This window comes from Juglans regia, chromosome 14, assembly GCF_001411555.2.
Source record: "Juglans regia cultivar Chandler chromosome 14, Walnut 2.0, whole genome shotgun sequence".
Lineage (NCBI taxonomy): Eukaryota > Viridiplantae > Streptophyta > Magnoliopsida > Fagales > Juglandaceae > Juglans > Juglans regia.
In genome coordinates this window covers 28,354,836-28,373,016 of record NC_049914.1, presented here as the reverse complement: position 1 = coordinate 28,373,016, position 18,181 = coordinate 28,354,836, and the positions used below count along the sequence as shown (strand labels likewise).

General features: G+C 37.4%; 4 protein-coding genes across 10 annotated transcripts in view; 2 read left to right on the top strand and 2 right to left on the bottom strand.

Moving 5' to 3' along the window:
- LOC109003477 (calpain-type cysteine protease DEK1) overlaps positions 1-5,861 on the top strand; it is a 28,754-nt gene extending 22,893 nt beyond the window's left edge. The window contains exons 23-32 of one of the 2 annotated variants that reach the window (XM_018981623.2): positions 227-546; positions 811-1,162; positions 1,291-1,611; positions 1,695-1,799; positions 1,928-2,056; positions 3,436-3,816; positions 3,915-4,052; positions 4,300-4,536; positions 4,634-5,079; positions 5,247-5,861. In XM_018981623.2, coding sequence (XP_018837168.1) covers positions 227-546; positions 811-1,162; positions 1,291-1,611; positions 1,695-1,799; positions 1,928-2,056; positions 3,436-3,816; positions 3,915-4,052; positions 4,300-4,536; positions 4,634-4,939 — 2,289 coding nt within the window. In that variant the 3' untranslated portion in view covers positions 4,940-5,079; positions 5,247-5,861. Of the gene's footprint in view, positions 1-226; positions 547-810; positions 1,163-1,290; positions 1,612-1,694; positions 1,800-1,927; positions 2,057-3,435; positions 3,817-3,914; positions 4,053-4,299; positions 4,537-4,633; positions 5,080-5,235 lie in introns of both variants that reach the window. The other variant, XM_018981630.2, reaches the window with a different exon arrangement.
- Positions 5,862-6,284: 423 nt separating this feature from the next.
- Positions 6,285-9,150, bottom strand: LOC109003512. Of its 4 annotated transcripts, none has more exons than XM_018981665.2 (6): positions 8,599-9,150; positions 8,305-8,358; positions 7,930-8,177; positions 6,893-7,163; positions 6,697-6,774; positions 6,285-6,509 (listed from the first exon to the last, which is right to left on the bottom strand). In XM_018981665.2, exons 3-6 carry the CDS (start codon positions 8,160-8,162, stop codon positions 6,459-6,461), a joined length of 633 nt encoding a protein of 210 aa, XP_018837210.1. In that variant the 5' UTR covers positions 8,163-8,177; positions 8,305-8,358; positions 8,599-9,150; the 3' UTR covers positions 6,285-6,458. The 4 variants fall into 4 exon arrangements, with proteins under 4 accessions (XP_018837210.1, XP_018837229.1, XP_018837219.1 ...); XM_018981684.2 differs by having other exon boundaries at positions 7,930-8,166; XM_018981674.2 differs by having other exon boundaries at positions 8,610-9,150.
- Positions 9,151-12,125: 2,975 nt separating this feature from the next.
- On the top strand, positions 12,126-12,849 carry LOC109003553 (arabinogalactan protein 13-like). Its single transcript, XM_018981728.2, has one exon. It carries the CDS (start codon positions 12,244-12,246, stop codon positions 12,421-12,423), a length of 180 nt encoding a protein of 59 aa, XP_018837273.1. The 5' UTR covers positions 12,126-12,243; the 3' UTR covers positions 12,424-12,849.
- A 3,333-nt stretch (positions 12,850-16,182) lies between these two features.
- LOC109003491 (mediator of RNA polymerase II transcription subunit 13) overlaps positions 16,183-18,181 on the bottom strand; it is a 40,246-nt gene continuing 38,247 nt past the window's right edge. For all 3 annotated transcript variants that reach the window (XM_018981641.2, XM_018981649.2, XM_018981654.2), the window contains exon 23: positions 16,183-17,198. In XM_018981641.2, the coding sequence (XP_018837186.1) occupies positions 16,588-17,198 (611 nt within the window). In that variant the 3' untranslated portion in view covers positions 16,183-16,587. The remainder of the gene's footprint in view (positions 17,199-18,181) is intronic.

Sequence of the window (18,181 nt, the reverse complement as noted above, 5' to 3'; positions counted from 1 at the left end):
CAGTATATTTTTTCCTGGATCTAACATTAAATTTGCTGGGAGGGGTATTGAAATTTAACATTGTATCTGCTCCATTACACGATTGTTTAATCTTAAATTTTCTGCTTATCTGTTCATGTTGGTTTATCTGAACCTTCATGATTTCTCTTAGTCAATGTAGAAACATGCCTTTTGGTATTCTGAGCTAGTCTGACCCTAAGCCTAGTGTGTGCCATGTCATTGGCAGACAGGGGTTGCGGGTGCTGTATGCGTTCTTGACGATGAACCAACTACAAGTGGCAGAAACTGTGGCCAGATTGATCCCAGTGTTTGTCAAAGTCAAAAGGTGAGTTTTTCCGTTGCAGTGATGATCCAACCCGAGTCTGGACCTGTTTGTCTTTTAGGCACTGAATTTCAGAAAAAAGTTTGTTGGGAAATTCTGGTGGCTGGTTCTGAGCAAGGTATTGAGGCTGGACAAGTTGGGATTAGGGTGATAACTAAAGGTGATAGACAAACAACTGTTGCAAGGGAGTGGAGTATTAGTGCTACAAGTATTGCAGATGGAAGGTTTGTGCTTCCTCTTAGTTGTTTTAGCACAGTTTGTTTGGTTCTCTCTCCTAGAATGTATATTATATTTCTTTGTTTCCCATTGTGTTGTGTACCATGCTTTTGTATATGTCCCATGTACTTGGGCTATGCCTATTATCATCAATAAGTTATTATTTACTGATAAAAAAATGGTTGTGTGCCTCGGTCATTGTTTTATTATGCTTTAACCATTAGTACTTTGACTAAATCCCCATTCGACTGCATTGCATAAATGCTTTGCAGGTGGCATATTGTGACAATGACAATTGATGCTGATTTAGGAGAGGCGACTTGCTTTCTGGATGGTGGTTTTGATGGCTACCAGACTGGGTTACCATTATGTCTTGGTAATAGCATTTTGGAGCAGGGAACAGATGTTTGGGTAGGTGTCAGACCACCTATAGATATGGATGCATTTGGGAGATCAGACAGTGAAGGAGTTGAGTCCAAGATGCATATTATGGATGTTTTCCTTTGGGGAAGGTGTTTAACGGAAGATGAGATTGCTGCTCTTCATGTTGCTATTGGATCAGCTGAGTTCAGTGCCATCGATTTTGTTGAAGATAATTGGCAATGGGCAGATTCACCTTCTAGGGTACGTACTTTGCAATACTTTAATATCTCACGTACTATATTTTGAGAAAATTATGAAAAGGCAGAAAAAAATAATTAAATATTTTGCTGAACCTTGGTCACTAATTACTGCCCATTTGCTATTTATAGATTGATGGGTGGGATAGTGATCCTGCGGATGTAGATCTATATGATAGGGATGATGTAGATTGGGATGGACAGTATTCAAGTGGAAGAAAAAGGAGGTCAGAACGGGATGGGGTTGTGATCGACGTGGATTCTTTTGCCAGGAGGTTTAGAAAACCTAGGATGGAAACTCAAGAAGAAATCAATCAACGGATGCTTTCAGTGGAACTGGCAGTCAAAGAAGCCCTCTGTGCAAGGGGAGAAAAATACTTCACTGATCAAGAGTTTCCTCCAAGTGATCAGTCGTTGTTTGTGGATCCCAAGAATCCCCCTGCCAAGTTGCAGGTTTGTTTTCCTGACTTGTTGGTTGCTGCCAGATGTATTTCGTATCTTGCTATTATATGTGCCTAATGGGTTTTCCAACATAGGTTGTTTCTAAGTGGATGAGGCCAGCTGAAATTGTAAGAGAGAGCCGTCTGGATTCTGATCCATGCTTGTTTTCTGGTGCAGCAAATCCCTCTGATGTTTGTCAGGTTTGGAATTTTTTGTAATATCTGATGTAAAGCTTTAGTCTGTATCATGTGCATTTTGTTAGAGTTACATCTCCTGAAGAGAGTTTAACGTGTTGCCCGTTTTAATGAGTTAATTTTGTAACGAACAGGGTCGATTGGGCGATTGTTGGTTTTTGAGTGCTGTAGCTGTTTTAACAGAGGTCTCACAAATATCCGAAGTGATTATTACTCCAGAATATAATGAGGAAGGAATCTACACTGTCCGCTTCTGTATTCAGGTAATAGCACTTAAAATGTTTTTATTTATTTATTTTAGAATGTATCTAGGTGTCCTCTTTTGTATACTTCCTTTGTATATGGACTTTGCCTATACATTCGTTTCTAATAAAATTACTTATAAAAAAATGTTTTTCAAATATGTTTTGGGTTGGATCACACTATTCAAACTAGTGGTTGACGAAAACCAAAATTATATAACGAAAACCAAAATTATTTGATAAGTAAATAGGAATTATATTGACGAAAACATTAGGCATAACATAACCCCTGTACATGGGACATATACAAGAGAGAGATCTAAGTAGGATTAACAATCGATACATGAAAATCATGAATGCTTAGTCCGTTAAAGTCTCGCAATTGCCCAAAGGAACAGTGTTGAAGAAAATAAATTTAAGCTCATCCATTGTCTGCTTGCGATTTTCAAAGCTTCCACCGTTCATTTCCCTCCAAGGCATCACAATAGGCACATGGCAAACATCTTCTAAATTTCATCAATTTGTGGATTCCCATGTAAGCCCCTCCAGTTTGCTAGAAAACTAAACAACCTTCTAGGCATCATCCATGCTAGACCCACTCTATCAAAGAAGTCATTTGATGGGGTCCTGGCTACTCAGTGTAGTAGTAAGTAATCTACGGTTTGACCGTCTTTTTTGCACTTACAACACCAGTCCCCTGCAATGATCCGATGTTTCCTTAGGTTGTCTAAGATAAGAATCTTCCCTAAGGAAGTTGTGACTTGTCCGGAAAAATGGAGCTGCTCTTAGTGACGCCTTAGTCTTCCAAATGTTCCTCCGAGGAAATGGGTTAACATCTTGGATAGTGAGGACCTGGTAAAACAAACGAACAGTGAATGGAACTCTTTTAGAAGGGCACCAACACACCTAATCCATATTTCCGACTCTCAATCTTGTAAAGTATAGTCGATTACAAAACTGTGAAGGCATTAACTTCCCAGCCTTACCTATAAAAAAGAGCGTTAACTTCCCAGTCTTTACTGCTCTATAAACACTGACCTCCATTGGGGAAAACTACTGGAAAAATCCAAAAGATTAGTTACTGAAGCTTCCTGCTCCTGCACAATCCTAATTACTGCTAGGAAAGCTTCCTTAAGGACCCTATCTCCCCGCCATAAGTCTTTCCAAAATATGATTATGGACCCATCACTCACCTCTAGATGAGTGTATCTAGTGAAAACTTATATATTGCAATATATGTGATTTTACAAAAAGCAAAAGCAAAGTTCCGTGACTCATGCAGCCTGTTGTTAGTTGTGATATTCATTGTTGCAGTATGTCTTGCCATGATAAATTTCCTGTTGGTTTTTGAATAGCATGTTAGTTACTGTGTATTTTCTTCCTTTTCCCTTTGCTTTTAGGGTGAGTGGGTCCCAGTTGTTGTCGATGATTGGATTCCCTGTGAAGCACCGGGTAAACCAGCATTTGCTACGAGTAGGAAGGGTAATGAGCTCTGGGTCTCTATATTGGAGAAGGCCTATGCGAAACTGCATGGCTCTTTCGAGGCACTAGAAGGTGGGCTTGTTCAGGATGCTCTTGTGGACCTTACTGGAGGTGCCGGTGAGGAAATTGACATGAGGAGTTCCCAGGCCCAGATTGATCTTGCGAGTGGCAGACTTTGGTCTCAATTGTTGCGCTTCAAACAAGAGGGGTTCCTACTTGGTGCAGGGAGTCCTTCGGGTTCAGACGTGCACATTTCTTCCAGTGGCATTGTGCAAGGGCATGCTTACTCTTTATTGCAGGTATTTTCAGAGATATTTATCTGATATTTTTTTATTACATTATGACTTGCAAAGATTTTGATGAAGGCGATCCTTTTCTCTTATTGAAAATCATTTAGGTGAGAGAAGTTGACGGCCACAAGCTTGTTCAGATTAGAAATCCATGGGCTAATGAAGTTGAGTGGAATGGACCTTGGTCTGACACATCACCTGAATGGACTGATAGAATGAAGCACAAGCTGAAGCACATTCCCCAGGTGCGGTCTGCTGCCGTGTTTGTTATATATGAGGATTCTACTGTGTTTTTGCTCTAGTTTTTGTTTTGTTTTTCGTTCTCTTTCCTAAATTAGGTTTTTTTTTTTTTTAATTATTTATATATTTAATAGTGGACATTCTTATGCTATGGTATGGGAACCATGATCAGAAATTCAGAACTATCTTAAATCTTGTTCCGCTCGGTGAGATCTTATTGCTAATTCTCTGAATATGCAATTTTTTTAACAGTCAAAAGATGGTATATTCTGGATGTCTTGGCAAGACTTTCAGATTCATTTCCGATCAATATATATTTGTCGTGTCTACCCTCCAGAGATGCGCTATTCCGTTCATGGCCAATGGCGTGGTTACAGTGCCGGTGGCTGCCAAGATTATGAAACATGGCATCAAAATCCACAGTTCCGGTTGAGAGCTACTGGATCAGATGCATCATTTCCAATTCATGTGTTCATAACCTTAACTCAAGTAAGCTTAGTAATGAACCTTAAGTGAACTTTTTCTCTTTAGGACAACATGTTATCACTTGGTCTTTTTCAACTTCTCTGACAATTTTTGTGTTAAGGGTGTGGGTTTCTCAAGAACTGCAGCTGGTTTTAGAAATTATCAATCCAGTCATGATTCAATGATGTTCTACATTGGGATGAGGATACTCAAAACCCGTGGACGGCGTGCTGCTTACAATATATATCTACATGAATCAGTTGGTGGGACGGACTATGTCAATTCTAGAGAAATATCATGCGAAATGGTTTTGGACCCAGATCCAAAGGGTTACACGATAGTGCCTACAACTATACACCCTGGGGAAGAAGCACCTTTTGTTCTTTCTGTTTTCACGAAAGCATCAATAACCCTGGAAGCTTTATAGTATGCAGTATGGCTCTTCAATTGGTTTTTCCCATTGGGCTGAGAGCGTGTCTGCAGAACTTTTGTATTGCTTGGGTTGCCCGTGGATCATAAACCCTTGCAGGCAGGTTTTGTTTGGGCCACAGCATGCAGAATCACTAGGTAAGTTTCTGTCATATTTTCATTTATCGTCTTCTTTCACCTACTCATACATGATTTAGGTGTGTTTAACTAGCGAACCTGGGTCATTTACATTATGTAGTAGCATTACCCCATTCTTACAGGAATGGTATTACCAAAACTGGACTTTTATTTTAGGTCTTTTGCAGGTTATATGACGTGATTCTCTGCTGTGAGGATGGCCTGAGGAGCTATATAAAAATCCATTGGAGAAGTGCAACACTAAGCTTCATTCTTTCTGCAAGCTCACAGCTTTTGAAAAATCTCAATTCAAACTGCAATGCGCTTTATCTATCTAATAAGACGAGGGAATGAATGATATAAAAAAAAAAAAAAAAAAGAAAAGAAAAAAGAAAAGAAAAGAGAGAGAGAGAGAGAAGGAAATGGTGTTGACGATAGCTGATGGATCCCCCCCCGGGCGTGTCTCTGCTGCAATGGCATTTGGAGAGGGTTCTCGGGGGATTTTGTTGTGTACATAAGAGCAGGCAGCGAGTATTTGTAAGGGTATATAGGAAGGAGGTGTGATCATGTAAATGGGGAGTTGAAAGGAAATAGAGAAATAATTAGTAATGCCTTGTTCAAGGGGAATACACCAAAGCATTGTGGCTGTCTAATGGTTTTTATTATTTCAGCTGCGGTTTTGAAAAAAACCCAAAAAAAAAAAAAAAAAGCTTTGTAATCTCAAAAAAATTGTACAAATATTTATTTTTAATTTTTATTTTGTTTCGTTACAATATAATCTCCCCTTTCCATTTTGCTTGTAATCTTCTTTTATCAGTGTTTCTCCGACGAGTTGATCTTTTTTCAAACCTATCCTATGATTTTATCCTTAATATGGTACACCACATTCTAGTATTTTTCAAACTTTGTCCTAAAAAATCAGTTATTTTCTTGCATAAAATTAAAAGCATCGGCTAAAATCTTGTTTACAAAATATAGATTAGTACCTCGACCATGGAAAAATATGGAAAAACATATTTGGTGGTGATAACCCTTCTCCATTAGAGCAGCAAGGAATCGGGGGGTGGTCTAACAATAACTCACCTAGATAGTAGAATGAATCTAAGCAAGACCTATGCAGTGCGATGCATCATCTTCTGGAAGGAGTAGCCGTGAAACGAAATAAAAGCAACGCTAAGTATGCATCAGAAGTTTGTAAGGGAAAAGGAAGGAGGAAGAATGATATCTCCAGAAGTAAAATTGTAGACGAAAAACAAACAATTATATGAGAAACACCCTTTTCATCTTTTCTTCCCTTTTTGTTTCTGGTTTTGTTTTTGTTTTTCTTCTCTCCCTCTACTCTGCCCCCAACCACAAAAAATCAAATCTCTCTGCCAGCCTCTGCACTTAGTTTAAATTTCTCATTCTGAATCACTTTCCATGCTTCCCATAGCCTTCAATCCTCTCGGTTTCTGCATCACATTTTAGAAAATCGATCAAAATATTAAATTCGATTGCCTAGAAAACACTGGTAAACATATCTACTACTCAATTTTCTTCTCTTTTCCCACATTTTCTAAGCAATCAAAACAGAAATAAGAGAATCATTAATCAACCACAACAGTGGGGATGAGAGAGAGAAGATAGATCAATCAGTACCTTCTTTGAAGCCTTTTTCTCCCTCACCTCATATCTCTCTTGGCACAGATCCGATAACCATGCACCTGGACTGACCAACTGGACACCGAATAGAGGTTGGAAAAAAAGGCATTAACATATCCAAGCCACAACATTGTATTCGACCTATTTTTTACATAAATACTGAAAGTTCCTCGTGTGTATGAATGATACTTACAAGTATGCTTTTTTGTATCAACTTAGCCCTCTTTTTGGGTCTCTGAGGAAGCTTGCAGCCTTTCATAGCCAAAAAATCATCCTCCTTTTCCTTGCTAGACAACGTGATAAACAGCTTTGGCCAAACATGCCCTCTGTCCTCCTTTACATGATCCATCAGAACTTTCCCATTTACATCCAAACCCAACGAACCTCGTGTTGTATAATATCGATCTTCCTTCTCTGGTGATGAAACCATTGCCTTTCGGTGATTCATTGGCGAGTCAGAGTTCCTAAGGACCAATAATGAAAAGGAAGTTTAGCACTTTCCTTCTCCAAATGGTCAAATTTGGTTTTGTGAAAGAGTCCCTTAACATTACAATGAAGAGCACTTTCATATGATCCCATAATAAGCCCCCCCAACAACAACTGCAATTCGATTCCTATATTCCCTACCTTTTCTTCACAAACACACAGTACAAATCAAATCAAGCTTCCCCCTTTTTCTCTGGTTATAATCCATTGAGTGAATGATACATCATTAGATCAATTTTTTTTTTTTTTTATAAGTAATAAGAAGTTTTATTGAATCAAGTAAATAGGCACCACCCAACTACACAGGAAGTATACAAGAGAAAACACCTAAATACAAGCTAGGAACTAGTGGAAGCTAAAAGAAAATCATGAAAATTATCCCCATTCAGAACAAGAACATTCGCCCAAAGACACATGATCAAATTAATTTAACAAAGCAACAATAATCCAGTAAACCAATAATAGCCAACGCAAGAAAGGTAGTATATCAAGTGCTCTTCATGCATTCAACCTAATAAACATGGCATCCACTCCAATGCCTCCAATGGTCCATTTTATAGCAAACCAAACACAGATTAAATTCGTTTTAAAAGCCTTCCAAAGCGTGAAATTTTACCAACAACTAATCTGTCTGGTTTCAAAGAACCACAGTAAAAGACTTCAACTTCACATTCAAATGTTCATATTCCTAGGAAAGATTTAAGATCTTCCTTCTCTTATCATATGGGTTTTTGTATATCTTACTTGTTGAGTCGATGGGCCTGCGGAGAAACAGAATCTCTCTCTGCAGTGTTAACCACGCGGCGGTCGACACGAGAAGTGATTTTCTTCTTCCCTAAACAGTCCGATTTGTTGGTTAAGCTTTGGTCTTTGACTTTTACACATCTAAGCCTCTTTCTGTTCCCCCATTGCAACCCAAAGTCCTCTGCAGCTCTATTGTTGGTAAGCCTTCTTTGACTCTTGGCTTCCTTTTCCATCCCTCTGCAGCAAAACTTCACAAATTCCAGCAAATTAGTTAGCATCCATTTGAGTTTTCTCTCGAACTAATGGAAATGCAGATAAGTTGAGAAAAAGTGCTAGAAAATGGAGGCAGCTTGTGTAGGAGAAGAGTTTTCGGACCTCAAGATCTAAGAAGAACACGATGGGTTCGATGCAATTGATCTGAAAATCAGTCTGCGTTTTCAAACATAAAGTAACACCCATCAATGAACTCCTAAAGACTCCATATAAAGGAAACCCAAGAAAGCGAACTAACAGAGTACGCCGACGCTGTCTGGTTGCTGAGAAATTTGCGAAAAAAATAATCCAACGAGAACTACCACATTTAAAATGACTCGTTTTACGGCCAACGATTTGTTCTCTGCAACCAAACAAGCCGCTAATAGAATATGGAGAGAGAGAGAGAGAGAGTACAAGGAAGAGACTTCGTTTGCATTTGGTTATGCTGGCAGCAAGACTTGGAACTTGGAAGGAAGGAGTTGTAAGTTGTCAGAGAATAATCGATAGATAAAAAAACTCAGAGAGAACTCCAGATTTTTTAATCTTTGAGGCTAACAATATCGAAATTTTGAGAAAAGAAAGAAAAAGAATTATGGGGGCGTAGATGTTTATCTTGAATCTTCACCCAAAACCAAAAGTAATTTAATCTGTGTGTTTCTCTGCTCAGCTCTGTTTGGTTTCTTCTCCAGTGATGCTCGAATTGGGTCGGGTTTCTTAGTTAGAAGCTTGCAAGCAAATACATGATGGTGAGCGTGGGAGGGAGGGGGATGAATTTGCCTCCAACGGTGGGGGCGTATTGTAAGTTTCGAAGGACTCTCTGCCTACAGTCTCTCCTCTCTCTTTGTGTGTGTTTACTGTTTAACTTTAGTGCATTGATAATTTGATGGGGAGAGAAATTTCCTAAAATTATTGAAGATTGTCATTGATCAGATGGCCTGTCAAAGGGGCAGTTAATTTTCAATTAGACTTAAGAGGAGCCCATCTTGCCAATGCTGAAAGCATTCCAACCATTTCATTGGGAATTTATTGAGTTCTATGGTTTTAAAGTTGGGGCTTTGTTAGGGCCATTCTCAACCAAGTGTTAGCCTTTGACTTTGCTCAAATAGTTGGCTCTCACTCTGAGTCTGATTATCTTATCTTGGATGAATACCAACCAAAACTCACCAGTTAGAATTGCCAATAGACTCACAGAGAGAATAGAGATAATATAGTGAAATGTTATTTGTAGTTCTTAAGTTTACAAATCTTATATATTCTTTTAATAAAAAGTGAATAAATTTAAGACTCACGGACATGGATAGAGGCCATTTAGTAATAAAATGCATCCCTTTTAGCACGAGTGAGTGACCCATCTCAATTATTGTTAACTTAAGCCCTAATTATACCGAGAAACAAACCAGGCTAACCAGCTAACCACTAATTCCTTTAGGTGCTTAAAAAGGTAACTAAATTGGAGAGCTGAAATTGATTGAATAATTTATATAGAGGGAAGGGATCAGCTAGGCCTGGCTTTTGCTGACAAGTTTCGTCCTTTTTTCATATCCGTGCTCCATCATTTTAACAAGTAATGTTACGTACAAATCTTAAATAAATAAGTTATTTGTAAAAAAATAAATCGTACTAATAAAAAATAATTTTTTTTTACATTTTTTTAGGTGAGATCTACTTTTTTAGAATCGCTTATATGATGATTATCTATTCAGAGCTTTTACATATCATTTCTCTATTCTAACTTTGTTTTAAAGCCCAAAAGAGTGTTGCCAATCTTATGGTTATAATACAATAATTTAGTGGTTTCCCCAATCATTCAAATTCACAACCGTTGGCATGGATTAGAAAAGCTGTGGATGCCAATATTGGCTCAAATTGAGGCTCATATGCCTGCCCACAGAGTAGGTAAGGTATTCGAATTGAAAAGGATGAGTCATAATCACACGTTTTAAATTAAAATTAGGATCTTTCGGGCAGGTTTGGGGCATAAAACAAAATATAAAATTTTCATCTCATTTCATCTCATCATTACACTTTTTTTAAATCTCCATATAAAATATAATAAACAATTTAACTTTTTCAAATCTTAATACACATTTTTCAAATTCTAAAATAATAATAATATTAAAACTTAATATTTTAAACTTTAAAACAAAACACAAAATTCTTATCTCACCCCCCAAACCTACCCTTCGAGTCCCATTTCTATCTTCTTTTGGCACTGTCAACAGTACTTGTCCTGCTTGTGGAATTCAAGGTTGTATACATACATACATACATACATACATATAACTCAAAAAGAGTTGGTTTTCAGGTCATTCGAATTGGGTTTTGCTGATTCCATGTGAACAGAACACACTACAGCTTTCCATTGGACGATCTAATGATCTTCACATCAAACGGCCAGGCAAGAAAAGTAAAACCAAAGAAACGAAAAAGAAAACCCCTAACCACCAGACAGTAAGCAAAAGAAAAAGGTTTACCCATAAAGGAAAAGAAGGAAATATAAGTAGCTAATGAAAAAAAATGAGATTTAATCATGTCAAGTTACATAGAAGGAGCCATGCTTTATTTCAAAAACTTCACACTCTTCCATGAAGAATCCTACTTTTACGAGTCAGTACGAAGCCTCTGTAGTTTCAGAGCTTGGAGTGCAATCAAGATCTTGAGTTGGCATGATTTGAAATCTCATAATCTCTTGATAGATAATTTTCATAGGCTTTCTAAGCATCATGAATAAAAGGGAAAGCTTTGAAGAATTGTGAATGTGTTCTAAATTCAACTGGATGTAGACTCAGCGCCAACTAGCTTCTGTCAAAAGTTTAGGTACCCTTCTATCCATTCCCTAACGCAAGTGCCCTCATCAAAACAGCTAGCTACCATTTCCTTTTCATCTGATATTTGAACGAAAATCCAGCACATCGTTTCTTGATTTCATATGGTTGATGTCAACTTAGACTCGCATCAACCAAATAAGAAGAGCTCCTGTTATTGTCTGGATTAACAGACACAGTGCCCTTGAAAATTAGATGAACAATGAAATTTGCAAGCCTTAGATAAATACTTGAAAACAAAATCAATATTCCTTTGTATGAAGCCAGAAGAATTATAGGCTGTACGTGTGCTTAACAAACATGTCATTAACATTTTTGTGCTACACTATGTAATGTTGTTCGGTTTAACTTTAGTCCAAAGTATTAGATGTTTCGGCAAGAAACATGGGCACAACGTGTGATTTGCAACTTTGAGGCCTTGCTCTTCCTCTTCCTCTTCCTCTTGGGAGTTAAAGAGATTTTAGTCCTCTTCTTATTTATTTATTTTTGTCTAAGTGCTGTGTTTGATCTATTTTGAGTTGTTTGCAGGGATCCTTCCCGGCCCTCTCCTTTTTTTCAAAAAATCAAAAAATAAATATAAAAACTATATTTGCTTGAATTTAGAAATTTATAACTTTTAACAAATCAAATAAAGGGGGACTAAATTTCAATTTATTCATTGAAAAAATAATATTGATATCTTATTAATTCTTTTAAGGGTATGATCTGTGATGAGATCAAGAAATCATGGCCCCCCCATGTTCATTCCAGCACAAGCAGTTGAACCAACGTGTTAAAGCTCGACATGCATATACATTCACACCCTCCTAAAAGAGAAGCTCCAAACAACTAACTCACCACCCTCTGGCCTCTCATTTCCTACCAAAACAAAGGAATCATTTCCACCTCACAAATTATAATATAACAAATTCAGTAACAATAATATAAAAAAAAATGTAGGAAATATCAAATTCTCCATAAATAATGCCAAAACAGTAGTTAAGAAGACAGCAAAAGGTGGCGACCCACAAAGTCATTTTTTTGACAGCTGTATGACAACAATGGCAAAGCCACCCTGTACTGTCTCTCCCCCCAACGTTCACATCTCTATCTCTCTCTCTCTCTGTTTTATAAATACCCACATCCCTCTGCCATTGCCTTTCACTGCATCCTAGCATTCCTTCCCCTGTTGCTAAAAGAGAACCCATCTCCGAGGAAGGAATTGCAGAGCTTCTTTCACCTAGCATTTAGAGAAATGGAGGCAATGAAGTTGAAGCTCTTTGTGACAATGTTGATGGTGTTGGTGGCTGTCTCTTTTGTGCAAAATGCCGCCGCAGCCGAGGCTCCAGCACCAAGCCCAACATCTGAAGCTACTATCTTTATCCCCACTTTCTTCGCGTCTCTTGCAGCTCTCGCTTTCGGGCTGTTCTTCTGAGCTGTATGGTCAACTCCAATGACCAACATAGATAAAGCAGCATGATGCTTCATTTCTGTTTTGAACCTTTACCCCCTCTATGTGTAAATTGACGAGTATCGATCTTTCATTACTGTGAGAGAGGTAGGGGAGATTTGATTGGGATTATTTTTAATTTTCGGGACTTCCAGGTTAACTTACTTATTGTTGATTATGTTCATTTGATGGTGGGGTTTGTTTGGTTGTGATTGATGTGTTTTCTGTGGTATTGTAATATATATTTTACTTAATTTTGTTTTTGTTTTCCTAAAGAAAGGGTTAGATTTAGGCTAATAATGAGATCATGGGGAGAAATGTTATGACTGATGGTGGATGTTGGAGTTTGGTCTCTACTCATTTGTATTTGTGATCCATTTGCCGTAATAAATTCTATTCTTCTACATTACATTTCTGAAGAACAGCAGTTTGTTATTATGAGTAGTAACATTATTAGCTTGCCTTGGTCAAGGATTTGAATCAGCCATTGCCTGTTACTTCATTTTTCATTGTTGGGAAGGTGGGTGGGAAGAGTTGGTGATGAGCTGTAGCTTGACGGATTCTCATTCACATGGATTATGTGTGGCTGCGGTGGTAAAGGACATTAACTGTGGGGCCTTTGTTTTGTTGGCATCGATGCAGAGAGCATGTGAGCAAAGAGTAAGGAAAAGAGGGTTCTGAGTGGGAGTCTAAAAAATGTGGTACTGCTCTCGTATTTCATTTGTCACTATACTATGGTCTCATTTCAGAACTTCCATGAGAATTTTCGCAAAGAGATTGGAAACTAAGCTGATAAAATCATTCTGCTGGGCCATTATTGAGTTTGAGCCTTTGCTCCCCTTATAAGAACTTGAAACTTGATGAATTTAACCCGTACCAACTAGAGCAATTCCAATAAAGTGTTCAAGTCTAGTTTTTGAGTTCTAGGATAACTTTTTTATTTTATTGGGGCACCGGCTGTCTGAAAAAAAAGTCCCGACTAATCTTGGGGTGCATAGGCCTTCGGCAAAGAGTTTTCTGCAAGGGCAACTTGGATAATTTAAGGAAAAATTTCCCCACTTCGATGGCCCCTAAAAATTATTTGCACCAAAAGAGGATTTAAACCTTAGACTAGGAGGGAGCAATGAGCATACTACCAAGACCAAGGCTTTTTACCACTTGAGCCAACCCCTAGAGGCTTTTTGAGTTCTAGGATAACTTTAAAGCAGCCATGGGTGGCTTCATTGGATCTTCCAGATGATGTTTCTGAATGGGCCAGGTCTATATGTGTCAATTTTCTGTTTGTTTTGAGGAATTAATAATAACTTGAAATTGTGGTTGGGATGAATCATTATCAGAAGGGAAGATATTTCTCTGTGAAATGGACATTGAGAGAATTGATTATAATTTAGGTGAGTTAACTTCTGAGTGTTGTATTGTCACAAAGCTCCAACTGTTGTCTGTGAAAGTTTTTTTAATTTTGAAAGTCATCAAACATAGAATATCGAAGGGGAAAATAGTAATAAAAAATCACTTTATTTCTGCATATGTATAGATTAGATATATTTTAGAACTTTCGGGTAAGCTTTACTTATTATACGAACCTTACTTTGTGTAATCACTTCAATGCAAAAGAATTGCCATTTAAAGTTTGGCTTGTGGTATCAAACTTTTACAAAGGAGAGATTCTGACCCTTGCATCATAACGTTGAAAAGGTAGCTAGCTGTATGGGATGGTTATAATATTAGAGAACTTGGGAAATATTCTAGCTACAAAGATATTACACAAAAACAATCTCACAAACTGATGTTGCTTGATGTAGTTCGTCAGATTATAAAGTTACTTTTATTATAAAATATAGATCAAACAGATAAGATGAAATCATATCATTTTCTGGGATTACTTTTGAATAATTCGTTTGTGAATGTAGCAGTACTCTTAGAACTTTATAGACAAGTGAGCTTATAACTCTCTCTCTCTCTCATTCTAGTACCATCCCACTAAGTTATTTGGAAGGGAATTTTCTGGTCGATTTTCTCTTCAAATATATGCTTCATTCAAGTAATGGGCACCAGAGACTGGGCGTTGAAATAACTTGCTAATTTATTAGACACCATTATTGAGATGCAAACAATAGTTGTAATTGGTGTAAAGGAAGGATATTTAGAAATGCCTGAAATATATGTCTTATATATAAATAAGGCAAGTAAGGTAATGTTGAACTGGAATAGGAGCCAAAACCAGTAATGGTAAACCGACAGCACATGCTTCCTAGGGCCAGCAAGTAAGGATGCATAGTAAATCCCTTTTGCATTCATTGTTCTAACTCCTCTTAGTTCTCGCTTGGATACAGAAATACTCTCAACTCATCTCATCTTATCATTACAATTTTTTTAAATTTTCATACAAAATATAATAAACAATTCAACTTTTTCAAATCTCAAAATAATAATAATATTAAAAAAAAAATATTATAATAATATTTTATTCAACTCATCTAAAACCATCTCATCTCATCACGAGCCCTAAAGTGGGAATTGAATATTTCTCCGTTTGGATTGAGATCGAGTTGATCTCAATTCATCTCATCTAATCATTACAACTTTATCAAATTTTCATACAAAACATAATAAACAATTCAACATTTTCAAATTTCAAAACAATAATCATATTAAAAAGTAATATTTTAACAATATTTTATTTAACTTTCCACTTCATCTAAACTCATTTCATCTCAATTTATTTCATTTCAATTCACTATCCAGGCCTCACTTAAGGTTTTCAGGTATATGATCTATCGCATGCTCGGTGTATCTGCTCATTAATAAAATTGAAGAGCTAAAGGAGGGAATATGGGAAAGATTTTAAATATGAAACAAGGAATATGTTTGCACATGGGTACTTATGGAAATAACATATATATATATGTATGTATATATGTATACACATACATAATAATTACCCGCAGGAGTGGTTTGATTGGGATTGAATTGGGTTCATCTAGGCAAATGGGGCCCAGCAAATAGTGACAACCATGTTACTTCTTCTCTTCATAATTTCAATCATTTCCTTTCTTCTTTCTTGCTTTCATAAAAATTAAAAAGAGGTTCCATCTTTTCTTAGAATCTACTAATCTCATTACTGCATTTTCCTTTCTAGTAGTTGTCATCATCGTAGACTTATAATAATTTAACAGGTGGGAAAGAAGTTGTAGTTTTGACGACACAACCTTCGATTAGTTTTTACAATCCCTCCTATAATGTAGGTTGGACGGGACGGGACGGACCAACTGACCAAAACCTACATTCTCGTTGGTTTTTGTACTTACTTGGGAAATAAATAAGTACAGAGTTGATGACAAAATAAGAGTTGATGACAAAATAATTCAAGTCACTTTCACCACCAGGAGTTGCATCAAGAAGGTTTTATTTTTATGAGATTGAACTTTTAAAAGGAAAAAAAGACTGACCTGAGATGTTTTGGAACTCATGCCTGTTCTGACCAGAGAGGTAGCCAGCCAGCCAGCCAGCCAGTCCCACCTCAATTCCATTGCTCGCTCTCAAGAAAGGAACGAACGCTGAATATATACACCATTTGGATGGTGACGCAATTTTCTCCTCCTGCTTAAGGAATGCATTACATGTTGTACTAAGCATGTGATGTAGGGAAGAAAAAGAGAAAGCAGAACCAATAGCTAGGATGAACCGATAGCTGTTCAACTACCTTGATACACAATTTATTGTTGGAAGGGGGGTCGGTCAGGGTGGGGTAAATAGGGTTATTGAATATTTTTAACTTTTCCGATTAAAATATTACTACAAATTGAAATGTACTGACCGACCGATCACGTTAACAGGAAAAAAAATGTCTGCTGTCTACAACGTTCATATACATCCTACAAATCTGCAAGCAAAGCTACATCCGTTACTCCTAAGTATTTCCTTTTTTTTTTTTTTACAAATAGCTTCACTATTTCTACCCAGACTGTTCAATTACTTTCTTGGAAATTCAAAACTGCGGATGGATCAATGGATCAGAATCACATATACAGATAACATACTACATTGATTATTGTACAACCAGATGCACTATAGCACAGCCTATTCATCGCTCATCGTTCCATAAGAACTCCACCGTCCCGACTCATTTCCTATTGTGTCAATGTCCTCCTACACATGCAATTTCCCTGGCTGCCGAGAGAGCTCTTTATCGGCAAAATGAAGTAGCCTTCTCAGTCTTAAAACCATGTCGCAGTGGAAAGGCAATGCAGTCCGTCGCTCTAAGTATGCTGGACTAACAGTCATCCATGATAGTGCATGAAGCTCTGCTGCAACAGACTCAAGAACTAAATGGGTCTCAATTTCGAAATCTTTAGCTTCAGAGCTTAAACTTCTACCTCCCTGTTTATTAATACCTCGAACACTTTTGTCTTGGATAATGCTAGTGCCTCCATAATAATCAATAAGATTTATACAAAGAACCGAAGGCCATTCTTCTTTCAAGTTGCTTCTATAGTCTTTCCTCATGGAAGGTATGGCTTTTGAAACTACAAAACCAGTGGAAAGAGGAATTGCAGAGCCCTTGCTATGGAGGAGATGAGCCAGGGGTGGTGATTCTGCAGTGAGGCACATTGGGAGCTGAAGAGGTGTTGCAGGGAGAAAGTGCATGCTAGGTGATGGGATCAAAACGTAGGAAGCAGACGTAGAACCAAGAGACTTTACTGGGGTGAACCCTTCAAGATAGCCAGATGGTCCCATACCACTGCCCCCTTGAGCCCCTCCTGCACAATGTTTACTGTCAATACCACAATCTAAAAATTATATATACAGCAGTCAATTGCAAATCATGCTGTGCAAACTATTTAATAATAGTGGCCAGAGTACCTAACAATTTATGTGTACGAGCCATCACATATTTATACCCACAATTGTTTATAATTTCCAATACGGAGGGCAAGCCCATAGATACATTGCACTGTGGTTAACGATAGTACCATAATACTCCCAGACACCAAAGAAGGGGGGTGAAGATACCACTGATCACCTCTTATAGAGCTGAATCCTCTTGATAAGTAGTAGCATAAATGTTGCAATCCAAGTACACAGGACACTAAATTAATTACTTCCCTCTTTGGGCAGAAGGTGACAATGCTTTTGGGTTTTTCCATTTCTACATTTTCTATTATTTTCTGAAAATATTTTGAAAGCAGAGGCTTTTATTGCACTAACAATATTTCTTACGTCCCTAAAAATCTAAGCACAAGATACACATAAGAACATAGGAATTCAGAACATCTATTGGAGGTGTATCAACATAGACAGGTTCCATACTTTCAAATACAAGCAACTGAGATCTTGCTTAGATGTAAGATTTTCTTGAAAACTTGAGATTTTATGAAACGCCAACTTCAGGCCTTGTTTGGCAATGAGAAATTTCTCAAAAATATATATTTTTTTAAATCTGACCTTCATTCCACACATTTTTTACACAAAAAAAAAAATCTCTCAAAAATACTTTTAATCAAATCATTTGCATTGACTTTTGTAATTTGAAAAAACATAAAAGCCAAAACAACTTTTACAAAGACCGCCCCCCAAAAACCGGGAAAGAAAAGGAAGAAAAAGAAAAGAGAAAATCTAAACATATATTTCCACAATCAATGCATTTTCCATACATGGCTCATGTATATATGCAATCCGTCACTATGCAGAGAAATGGCAAAACGGAAATTGTCATGCACATGCCCAAGCTCTAAGTTTGAGG

Coding starts and splice junctions, on each gene's coding strand:
- LOC109003512 (XM_018981665.2), bottom strand. CDS start 8,162: ATGGAAAAGGAAGCCAAGAGTCAAAGAAGGCTTACCAACAATAGAGCT. Junction 7,164..7,929: donor CAGGCCCATCGACTCAACAA/GTAAGATATACA, acceptor ATTGGTCCTTAG/GAACTCTGACTCGCCAATGA. Junction 6,775..6,892: donor TGATACAAAAAAGCATACTT/GTAAGTATCATT, acceptor TTCGGTGTCCAG/TTGGTCAGTCCAGGTGCATG.
- LOC109003553 (XM_018981728.2), top strand. CDS start 12,244: ATGGAGGCAATGAAGTTGAAGCTCTTTGTGACAATGTTGATGGTGTTG.